Source organism: Gekko japonicus, unplaced genomic scaffold (genome assembly GCF_001447785.1).
Source record: "Gekko japonicus isolate JY-2015 unplaced genomic scaffold, Gekko_japonicus_V1.1 scaffold67, whole genome shotgun sequence".
Lineage (NCBI taxonomy): Eukaryota > Metazoa > Chordata > Lepidosauria > Squamata > Gekkonidae > Gekko > Gekko japonicus.
Window position 1 is genome coordinate 1087516 of NW_015161948.1, and position 12470 is coordinate 1099985.

Here is a 12470-nt window from a genome sequence, read left to right on the forward strand (position 1 = left end):
AAAACATTGGCCCCCTGAGCAAAACGTTGTTAGCTACAGGGCTGGTTGGAACACTTTCCCTATGAAGAAAGGTTAAAGCGCTTGGGACTCTTTAGCTTGGAGAAACGACAGCTGAGGGGTGATATGATTGAGGTTTATAAGATTATGAATGGGATAGAGCAGGTAGAGAAAGAAGCACTTTTCTCCCTTTCTCACAATACAAGAACTCATGGACACTCAAAGAAATGGCTAAGCAGTCAGGTTAGAACAGATAAAAGGAAGTACTTCTTCACCCAAAGAGTGATTAACATATGGAATTCACTGCCACAGGAGGTGGTGGCAGGCACAAGCAGGGACAGCTTCAAGAGGGAATTAGTTAAACATATGGAGCAGAGGTCCATCAGTGGTTATTAACCACAAGGTATAGATAGGAACTCTCAGTCTGGGGCAAGTGATACTCTGTATTCTTGGTGCTTGAAGGGGGCAACAGTGGGAGGGCTTCTAGTGTCCTGGCCCCACTGCTGGACCTCCTGAAGGCACCTGGTATTTTTGACAGAGTGTTGGACTGGATGGGCCATTGGCCTGATCCAACACTGGCTTCTCTTATGTTCTTATGTTTGCATTAGGATTCCTGGAAACTATTCACTTCTATCTGTTTAGTTGACCAATCTGTTGACCTTTCAAATATACCTTATCTTAAAGATTGGGTTGTTTTTTTTAAAGGAACCATAGCTTTGCAGACTACTGGCCCTTCTAGTCCAGCATCCTGTTTCATGCAGTGGCCAACTAGATGCTTCAAGAAGGCCTACAAGCAAGACACTGCCTTTGAACATGGAAGTTCCGTTTAGGTTCATCTCCAGTTAAAATGATCAAGCCGTAGATGATTTATTTTATTTTATTTTTCACATTTGTATCCCGCCCTCCCTGATGGGCTCAAGGCGGCTAACAGGGGCAGGATAATTAACCGGGCCATAGTTAAAACATAGAAAACATCTGCCTCAGACCCTGGAGAACCACTCTCAGCCTAGGTAGACAGTACTAGCTCTGATGGACCAGTGGTCTGAATTCAGTTTAAGGCAGCTTTGTATGTTCCGTGTGTACCCAACAGTCTAGCTGAGCACTCTTGTGAGGTTGCAGGTAAAACCTTTCACCCTATTCTAGGTCAAAATATGCTGGACTCCCCCAATATGCTTTATTCTGTATCTATTTAATAGGAATAAGTAACCTCCACTTGTTGAGTATTACCCTCTTCCCATGTTAAGGCTGACCTAAATCGCAGAATGCTCTTCCTGGCCCTTCTCGTTTTGCATCGACTTTACAAAAAGTATACAAAAGCTAAGACTCAATAATCACTGAAGTAGTTATTAGGGGAAAGCCCTAGGTCCCCAAACAAGTGGCAAGCGAGCGCTCAATTTACCCAGAACAGTAAGGTTGATGAGTCCGATGTTTCTCCCATCTACCGAGTTTTCGTCTGCAAGGTTGACTGTGCACATGTACTGCCCAGAGTCTTCTTCTTGAGTATTATTAATTACAATAGAGACGTTAGACGAAGGCATGGGATACAGAAAGCCCACCCGATGCTTGAGATACATCTCCTCTACTTTTGACTTTCCTTCTATGTACGTCAGTACCTGAAAGACAGACAGGGGTGAGCCGAGTCGATCACACCCCGGCAAATAGAAATCAAATCGGCTTCACACATCCAGATGCAAACCAACCAACCAATCCTAAAGGAAACCTGCATGATGTAAAAATGCGGGCAAGGCTCCTGACACAATTCTCTTGTAACTGGAGATGTTGGAGCACATCTACACCATCATGCCTGGAATGCCTTCTTTGGCCACCAAGTTGCAGCCAACTTATGGCAACGCTATATGGTTTAAATCCAGTGGCACCCTTAAGACTAACAAAGTTTTATCTGTAGTAGTTATTACTTTGTTGGTCTTAAAGGTGCCACTGGACTCCCGTTTTGTTCTGCTGCTTCAGGCCAACTCAGCTTGCCCCCCTGAATCTATCCACAAGGTTTAGACATTCAGAGGTGGTTTGCCTTTGCCTTCCTCTGCACAGCAACCCTGGACTTCCTTGGTGGTCTCCAAGTACTTATTAGGGCTGACCTTGCTTACCTTCCTTGGTGGCTTAAGCTTCCTTGCTGGTCTCCCATCCAAGTACTAACTAGGGCTGACCCTGCTTAGATTCCAGGATCAGGCTAACCTAGGCTATCCAGGTCAAGGACAAAGTACCACCTGCTTTCCCTGGAGACAAGAAAGAGGCTACAATTGGGAGCCCAAGTCCCATTATCTTGGATCTCGGTCTTCTCTCCCTTCCCTTTTTGGAGAGCCACACCAGGAGCACATGTTGCTTAGCTCTTCCCACACTCCGACAGACCCGTTCCTCACTTGATGCAGTGATATGTCTAGCACATCATACGGATGAGGCTAGACTGCCATGGCAACAGCAATAAACACTTCAGATTTTCACACGCCGGATGCGGGTGAGGTCTTCAGAGGCAAAGACGTGTCTCAAGAAAGCAGGGCAGGCGTGTGGCTGAAGTCACCCCTTCAGCTGTTCATCCCCCATCAGCAGAACCCATTCTGAAGTAGCTCCAAGGAGCCCAGACAAAGTTTTCTATGGGCAGGGATTTCTTTTTTTAGTTCTCCCTTTGGCTGCTTTGAAGGAACAAGTCAGGAGACTGGCTCACATCCCTGGAATGAAGCCAAGACACAGGTCACCAGCTTCTGCAACACACGGGCCAAACCACTTGTAACTTGGGCATAGATGTTTAGATCATCCAGCATGCAATTGAGCTGGAAACGCAGCCATAGAGGGGCTTGGGTGGGATATGGATCGGAATCATGGCACTGGGGAATGGAGGGGGGCTGCATCTCTCATACCGTTCCTCAGATTGGAAAGGAACCCCCCCCCCATCAGGCTACTTTAAGCCCTTCAAGGGGGGGGGACAAGTACCCATGTTGTACCCATCTCTTCTCTCTCCTGGAAACCAGCTTGAGGGAGGGTAGCATTTCTGATCCAGGAAATGGCACAGGGAAAGAGAAAAAGTCAGTCCTCTCCCCTTTCCCAGTGCCATAGCCTTGATTCGGATCAGGGCCTCCTGCTGTTGCTGCTTCTTTCTGCAGCTCATTTCCACATCTGGAGGACCCCCCAGATGTAGTGGTTAGGAGTGCAGACTCTAATCTGGGAGAACCAGGTCTGAGTCCCCGCTCCTCCACATGCAGCTGTTGGTGTGACCTTGGGTCAGTTACAAGTTCAGTCAGAGCTGTTCTGTCAAGCACAGTTTTCGAGAGAGTTCTCTCAGCCCCACCTAACTCACAGGATGTCTGTTGTGGGGAGGGGAAGGGAAAGGAGATTGTAAGCCGCTCTGAGACTCTTTTGGGTAGTGAAGGGTGGGGTACAAATCCAGTCTCTTCTTCTTCCCTGTGTGGTTTGGCCCCAAGAATTTGGGCACTGGAGGGCAGGGGGTTTACAGACAACCATGCTGAAGGCACTGTTCTCCTGCTCTCAGCTTCCAAGGCCTTTTTGTCAAACCCAGGTCTCCTTGGGGGACCCAGTCACTGCCCCCTGGCCTCTCCCTACCAGTAACGGGATACTCTATTGTTACCTTCCTAGCTAGATTTATACACCTCACAGCTGAACGCTGGCTCTCTAACAGAAGCGCCTTTGTATGTGTGGGAGACTCTTCCGCACAGGGAAACCAAGAGAAGCAGATGGCAAAACAGCAAGAGGCTTTCGGCTGCTCGACGACTCCAGCGTGGGGTGCTGTGGAAACTCTGTCCTGTCTTCCTTACACAAATACTTAAGCAGCCACAAAGTGATGCAGCGGTTAAAGGTGTCTGATGAGGACCGCGGAGACATGGGTTCAAATCCCCACTCAGCTATGACGGTCGCTGGGTGACCTCGGGTCAGCCGTCCCCTCTCTCTTTCAGCCTAACGTACTTCACAGCATTCTTGTGAGGTGTGTGGAGCAAGGGGGTGGAACAGTGTATGCTGCCTTGAGTTCCTTGGCAGAAGGGCAGAATTTTTAAAAAACCTACTAAATATAGATTTTACAACCCAAAGGCAGCATCTGTGCTTAGGCCAACTTAAACTCATCCTCTCAATGACTTGCGACTGCCTGAGACACAAAACTGACGTGATGAAGACCACCAATCTTCCTCAGTCTGGAAACATGTTGTGCACATATGCAGGCCCAGGTCAGGCCAGGGCCCACGTGCAGGCAAGGGAACGGGAGAGGGGATTTAACCCTTCATTCCCTAAGCAGGGTTAAATCCTTTTCCGCACGGCCCCGATCTGAATTGTGGCTATTGTTAAATAGTGGGTTTAACACAGCAGAGGCGAAGGCAGAGTGATTTCAACAAGGAGCAGTGTATTGCATCTCAACAGGAATGCTTTACATGGGGCAACTGTCCTAACTATATACACCTAAGCCACTCCCAGCCCCCATGCGATTGGTGAGTTCAAACGGCCTCCAGGCTCCAGATTGGCTGGCTGCCCACAGGGGTCAATCTGCAGACAGGTTCCAGGATCCTGCCTGCCTTTGTTCTGGGGCTTCAAGCTCCAACTAGGTGGCCTGCACAGACAAGCCCAGACATGCCTCCCCACTCTCCATCTAGGGGGCCTGCCAGACAAGTCCAGGCATGCCTCTTTATGCTGGCTACTAGCACCTGCAGCAGTTAAGCCTGGGTGGACGATTGCACATGTCCAGACATAACAGCTATGCATCCAATTTGCCTTTTACGGACTTGACAGAATTCTTCAGTGTCTGTTATGCCCATTTTGGTCCATGGGAAACTGCCTCCACTGGACCATATTGTGCTGGGGGTGATCCAGGAACCTAGGAAAGCTTATCCCATGGGGCCGTTCAATGGCTGTTGTACACCGAACAGAAGGTGCAGTGCAGTCATCAACTGATGAGCATGCATATAAACATGGGGAAGGATCATAGCTCGGTGGCAGAGCACATGTTTTGCAAGCAAAAGGTCCCAGGTTCAGTCCCCGCCATCTCCACTCAAAAGGACCTCAGGCAGCTGGGCAGGGAGATCAGGGAGAGCTGGGCAGACGGTACAGTGTCAGACTAGGTCTGGGGAGCCTTGGGTACAAAGCCCGACTCAGCCAAGAAGTTCACTGGGTGCCCTGTCCTGTCCAGCCTAACCTACCGCACAGGGTTGTTGTGAGGGTAAAATTCGGAATGGAGAACCCTCTTGCTTCCCTGACTTCCTTGGGACGACTTTACAGGGTTGTTGTGAGGGTTACCAAGACAACGCCTGCAAAGCTGTTTGAACATTCTCAAGTATTACATGAATGTGAAGCATCATAATATGGGAAATCTGTTTTTCTCCTGCAGAGTTAACTTTGCACACAGAAACTCCCTCTCCCCCAGAAGAATCCTTCATATCATCCCAATTGCATTTGCGGGGAAATGGTTTCTGTTGAACAGCTGACAGGTTCTTAACATTTGTCTGAAATACTCTCATATTTTAGATGATTTCTAAGAGCCTGTCAGCTGGAGATTCTCCAAATATGAGTACAAGCTTTTGGAACCTGTCAGTTAAAGTAAAGTGGGAAACAGAGGACTAGGCCTGGTCCTTTTGCCCAGAGCTGTTTATGCACAATCACGCACAACACAAACAAGTTTAAATCCTTTCAAAAAAAAATCTAAATGGTATACCAAGAAACTAACATTCTGCACCAGGAAGACTCCAACCCAGTCTAAAAGTGCAGATTACTAGCATGTATGAGAAAGGAGAAGTTAGAGATCAGCAAAAATCTTTCCAGAGTAGCAAATGAATCTGGGAAGGAAGAGCCCAATGTACTTCTCTAGGATTTTCCATTGATCTGTCAAAATATCCTACCGGCCACACAGTAGCTATTCTGCCAAACGCACCCTCAGTAAACACTGTGGAACAACAAACATTTGCACACACATTATGGAGCCTGCAACATCCACAAAGAAGAACATGTTGTTGAGTCGCAACTGATTCATGGCAACTCCATCCATGGGTGTTCCATGTATCTGCATAGCAGCCACCATCTTCTTTGGTGGTCTCCCATCCTAGTACTAACCAGGACTAACCCCTGCTTAGCTTCCAAGTTCTGACAGGTTCAGGCTAATCAGGCTGCTGCAATGTCCATACAAGTAAATTATTCACAAAACAGCATAATTCAGCAACCCATTTGAAAAGGGTGAGCGAAGAGGAAGCACAACCAACACCCAACAGTTTTGTGTCCTGTGCACAAATGCCATATTTGGAAAGGATGATGGAAGAATGAAAACTGCATTTTGGCTCACTACATGCCAACTATATGTTGCAAACGGGAAACGCATTAGGAATGAGCAGATTTTCCATTCTGTTCCTTTTAGCATTCTGGAATCTTAATCCTGTTTGCATTCCACTCCTCTGTAACTTCAGTTCTGTTTTAAATAGGAAGACTTCTAAATCCATTCCAGGTTTGGATTGTGCACTATTTGCGGCATCTTCTCCCACCCACATTACCAATATGCATGTGGCACAATGGGACAACACTTTATAAAGGCAAATTTTGATGGGCTCGCTATCAAGGTTCTTTTCTGCAATGTTTTGCATGATGTATGCATGTGCTCTTGGGCACTGAAAAGAACACTGTACACAAAAGAATCTTGATGGGAACCCATTATAGTTGCTTTCTAAGGGTTTTATCAATGCTCATTGTTCATGTAGAGGGTGGAAGATCCAGACCAACTGATGAAACTGGCAGCTGCATAATGTTGCACATGCGCAGCAAGTGCTCTGTATAAAAATTGGAAATTTTTAAAAAATGCAACAGAGGTGGGCAGTGAATGCATTAATTCCCTTTCAGAAACAAGACTAGGGAATTTGAAACTCTGAAATTCACAGGCAGATTCAGAAGCGGCCCTAAAACAAATACAGTTTTAAGGGGGCAAGGGGAAAATGTTGGGTAGAATCCCCTATCTTGATCCTCTTTAAGGCTTTATTTCTTGTGAAGATTCTTATTGAAAAGGACAGCATCTTTTTTTTATATCATGTAAATGTCATGCCATGGCAGAGTGGGTCCAGAGTTATTCAGAGGAAACTTAGGGCACGGGCCTTAGCTTTCCAAACATCAGCAAAACTCTTGCTGTGTCTTTACCTGAAGAAGCTTTCTAGGTCCATGTCTTTCAAGAAGCCAGGAGACAAAAGGCCTGCTATTAGAGATGGATGTATACCAGACCGGCAGGATGGCCTGCTGCCCTTTGATGGAAACCACAGAAGTCTGTCCCACATGGACTTCCAATACTGCAGAAGAAAGACCTGCAGAAACAGAGGGAGAAATCAATATCATAACTGCTACACAAATGCTAAGATCTACAGCCTTTTCCGGAAGTGTTTAATGAATAGATTGCAACTCACATGGCATCATACAGCATCATCACTACCAAGAACAGGGCCAGATTAATCATTCGATTTGGTATGCTACAGAATGTGCCCAAAGATGAAGAATAAGGGCCTTCTCCAGACAAACCCTTTGGAGTAACACACACACACACAGAGAGCTGTTACTTATTTAGTGCAGGTGATCCAACAATTGCCCCTGAGGAAGCATTTCTGTCTTGGATGCATTTCAAGCGACAGAATACAGAGGAACACCCAAAATGACAAAACTCCCCCCACTCCATACAACACCACCAGCTCACAAAATGTGTCCTAGTTCACCCGCCTGCTCCAACCTGTCAGTCAAATGTGGCACACTGGAGGTGCGACAATGGTGTGACAACTAAAAGAACCAACCTTATAAAGAATTCAATACAGAAGCTACTGTGGAATCACCGATGCCATTGTCAAAGAGCCACATGCGGCTCCCAGCCACTGTGTCAGTATCACTGCCTTACAATATCCCTTTAAGTTAGGTATTTTTACCCCCTTATAATAGAACAGATCTCTGTATCAGCAGCTGATAACCACTTTCCCTGCTTAAAATGAACCTGGAGAGCCACTGTTTGTTCGTTGGGGAAAGTCTGTATATACAGACAATCAGCATTTCACAATTTCCTTCTCTCTCACCCACATCACTAGGACTTGAGGTCATGCCATGAAACTGACGGTATCTGGAGAAGTGAGCAGTGACTCACGAAACCTCATACCCTACCACAAAAGTTGTTAGTATTTAAGGTGCTCCTGAACTCTTACTCTTTTCTACAGAGTTTCAAAAGTTTCCCTAAAAGGGTATAATAGTGGCTCCCCAGGAAAATTTTGGGTCAGCAAAACAGTTTGTATGTGGGGTGGAAAGGTTAATCCTACTTTTCCTGCAGGATTGATTCGAATTCAGCCCCCTTATGCCTGAGAACTAGTGTGCCGTAGCGGTTGAAGTGTTGGACTAGACCCAGGTTCGAACCCCCACTCTACCATGGAAGCTTGCTGGGAGACCTTGAGCCAATCACACACTCTCAGCCTAACCTACCTCACAAGTAGGGTTGCCAGTCTCCTGGATATTCATGTGATCCCCAGACTACTGAGATCAGTTCCCCTGGAGAAAACAGCTGTTTTGGAGAGTGGACTGTATGGTATTATACCGCACTGAAGTCCTTCCTCTCCCCAGACCCTGCCCCCCCTGGCTCCACCCCCAAATCTCCCAGAAATTCCCAACCCAGAGTCGGCAGTCCCACTCACAGGACCGTTGTGAGGTTAACTGGAGGAGAGGAGAACAATGTAAGCGGGAGTATAAATGAGGTACATAAATGAGGCTTCAAAATGTTGCAGATCTGGAAGCTGCAGCTGGTGCAGAATGCTGCAGCCAGGCTGTTGATGGGTCTCTCTTGGAGGGACCATATTCAGCCTGTGCTGAAAGCGCTGCACTGGCTGCCGATAGCATACCAGATCCGCTTCAAAGTGCTGGTTATTACCTATAAATCCCTTTATGGTCAGGGTCCAGCCTACCTGAGGGACCGCCTTACCTCACATGTTCCCCCAAGAGCACTTCGGTCGGGGCCCCAAAATCTATTGGTTATACCGGGCCCCAAGGATGTCAAACTGGCTGTGACCAGGGCTAGGGCTTTTTCGGTGGCGGCTCCTACCTGGTGGAATGAGCTCCCAGGGGAGATCCAGGCCTTGCGGGACCTTGAGCAGTTCTGCAGGGCCTGTAAGATGGAGTTCTTCCGCCAGGCATTTGAGTAGGAGCCGCCGCCCTACTATACCACCACCGTCAACACATCTGAATGGATGCATCGACGGGGCCCTAGGAAGAACTTAGAATTACAGAAGATCAGATAGGCCATCGCCACTGGATATGTACGCTGAGAATACTAGCTCGAGTCGTGGGGATACCATCTTGGATCTAGGACACTAGTAACTGGATAGAGCAATTTAGTCTTAGTTTTGATGTTTTTATTATGTTTTTATATGTTTTTACTTATGGCTAGACTAATGATCTGGCCTCTGTTAGCCGCCCTGAGCCCACTGGGGAGGGTGGGATATAAGTGTAAAAATAAATAAATAAATAAATAAATAAATAAATAAATAAATAAAAGGGAACTGCCAGCCCACAGCTGTCTGACAGCACCATGTGGGTAACGTGTAGTTCGGCCCGCAGTATCTTGACCCTGCTGAAGCGTAGGAGCTGGTGTGGCACAGAAGTTCTCTGCCTGGTTATCTGAGATGACCAGCAACCACATGGGGGACTGTTTGAAAGTCAATGCTAATTTAAAAAATGTATATGCATAAACTCTGAAGGTTTATGGATGGAAGGATGGAATCTGGGGATGCAGTATGGATTTATGGGGAGTGGGTGAACCTGAAGATCCTGCTGAGGGTGCAAAAAATAGTCCAAAGGAGATGTGCACCGCAAGATGTTCATGATGGTGATGCATGTTATCTAGCGGCTTTGCTGCCAAGGGCTTCGGCATCACGCTCTCCCCCACCCCCATTTAAATGTCCCTTTACCTCACGTCAACTCTTCCAGCTTCTCGCCCCCATGATCATTGTAGAATTTCTTTTAAGAAAACCATTTTTGGAAGATTACCGGAGAGAAATTTTACACATTTCGGATGGGGGAAAGAATGCAACAGCTGGAGTGGGAACATTTGGCATGCCTCCTGAGCAGGCTTCATGCACAAACCTTCGAAAATGGCAGGTAAAGCCAGGTTTGATCTGTGAAATTATTCCATGCGCATCATGTTCAGACACTCTGCGTTTGGAGAAAGATGTGCTTCATTAAAAAAACAACAACAACCCCACGCAGACGCACCAAACTCATGAAAGCTGCTACCCTCTCTCATTAGTATTTCTATTTTGGGACTGAGAAAGCTGATTAATTTTAAAAAAAAATGCTAGAAGAGGGCAACTGTTCTCTGAACTCAAAGCGCAAAACATTCCTGATGCCAAAGTGTTTTACATCAGCTATTTCCAAAGCAGAATCACTCCAATATCCTGTCATCAAACAGCAGCAAGTATCGACCCAAGAAACATACTGCTCACGATAGCTAGCAGGGGCTCTGTACAAACAGACTCAAATACACCACACGGTGCCCACGCTCTGCTCCCAGTGCACCTTATGAGTACAGGGCAATGTTTAAGAGGCTTCAGATACTATATTAGAATGTATTCTACATATTTTTCTTCTCCCGCCCCCAAAAGGGTTTGCAGGGGTCAAGATGGCATTCAAGTATGAGAAAAAGAATTGTGCTCCAAAGGTGCATACCAGATTCCACCCCCAAACTCTCATACTGCTGATTCAAAATGGGGAGAAGAAGAGAATGCCCCTGTTTTTGTAAAACATTCTGACCCTCCCTCCTGTAAAAACAGACCCAGTAACAAAAGCATTCAACTCATCTCTGGCTCCGGCCTCTTACCAAGAGAAGGGAAGGACCAGTCTCACAATATCACACTGGGGGAAATGATCAGCAGCCATTTCACATACATAGGAAGGTGCCTAACACTAGGTCAGAACGCTGATTTACCTAGTGAGCTCTCTGGGGGTCTCAGGAGGAGGAAGATCTGTCCTGTCCCCTGCTAATTCTGAGATTAGGGATGCTCAGACACTCACCAGTTTGGCACACACTCTTTTCACCAGTCATAAACAGGGAGCTGGTTTTACAGTGGCCTGTTTGTTGCCCTATTCACAGGTTGCATCAACGACTCCCTTCTACGATTGGTTTTCTGCACGTGCGCACTCCAACAAGCTCCTAGCCCCAGCCCATTGCTTCACCACTGCTCTGCCCAGCAAGCAATTGTTTAAGCAGACAATTAAAAGAGTTGCAAATTATACAAATCCAACATAAACAAATACTATTTTTAAAAAAATCCTACCATTCAGGCTTTGGCTAAGTAGTCCTTAGATGTTAATGGCTGCCGATCTATTTGAATCGGCAGGGTTTTCATGCATGTGTAGTTTTTGAAAAAATCATGATGCAAACCAGTTCTTCAAGTGTTCAAGGTGTTTGCTTGTTTAGTGATTTGCTCATGTCTGATAGGTACAGATGAACACTCCAAGTTCAACTGCCTAGCAAGTTGGCTGCAAAAATTGCAGTGTCCCTACCTGAGATTTAATAACTGGAGATGCCAAGGATTCAGCCTGGGATCATCAGTATGTAACACAAATCCTCTACCATTGGGAGAAGACTCCATAGATGTATGCACAGTGCAAGCTACCTTTTCTCTTGCTAAGAGAAGAGGAGGATCAGGTTGGGTTTGCAATATTCCTACAGCCTTTGCAACATCCGTGCAGAGAGCTAGTGCGATATAGTGGTTAAGAGTATTGGACTAGCATTTGGAAGGCTCAGGTTCGAATCCTCACTCGTGCCAGGGAAGCTCGCTGGGTGACCTTGGGCCAGTCACACTCTCTGAGGTTGAGCCTCACCTATCTCAAAGGGTTGTTATGAGAATAAAATGGGGGGAAGAGAATGATGAAAGTTGCTTTGGGTCCCCATTGGGGAGAAAGGCAGGGTATAAATGAATGAATGAATAAATAAATAAAATAAAATAAAATACAGTCTGTGTCTCTTCAAGAAGCTACAGCAGCCATTTTACAAGAGGCAACTGCCAGTATGATATGGAAAACCCTTGCAAAGAAAAGGGTGCATCTCCCCCCTCAAAGCAGCAGCCATAGCAATATATTGTCTTCAATGGGAATCCTCCCCTTCTCTTGAGTCCATCCCCTTTTACCTGTTCTGCCAATCCCCCTTTTAACCTCTTGGTGTGGTAGATAGAGGTAGGAACAGCCATGCAAGGCCCTCAAAGTCTTTGGTGCAAGAGGTGGAGAGGAAAAGGAAAGTATAACTGTCACTTGGGCAGACAGGGTGAAGTCCTTTAGGTTCTATCTCACAACTCCCTTCAGGTGGAGGTCACCTGGAATGGCACTCACTAGTTTAAAACTCAAAGGCACAGTCTTTCTGATATGAGGGAAAGCAACAGGGCAGGCTGATGTCTGTGGGCTTAAAACTTCCAGAGGAGTTTTAAATAGGTTAGGAAATGTGAGGGAAACTTGCCAGCCTTGTCATTCAGAAA

The 12470-nt window shown here is 46.5% G+C and overlaps 1 protein-coding gene across 1 annotated transcript in view; it reads right to left on the bottom strand.

The window, feature by feature from the left end:
• Positions 1–7314, bottom strand: part of LOC107125928 (endothelial cell-selective adhesion molecule-like) — a 20132-nt gene extending 12818 nt beyond the window's left edge. Inside the window, exons 1-2 of the mRNA XM_015429397.1 lie at positions 7123–7314; positions 1397–1610 (exon numbers count right to left, since the gene is read on the bottom strand). Coding sequence (XP_015284883.1) covers positions 1397–1610; positions 7123–7314 — 406 coding nt within the window. The remainder of the gene's footprint in view (positions 1–1396; positions 1611–7122) is intronic.
• Between the last annotated feature and the right edge of the window lie 5156 nt (positions 7315–12470).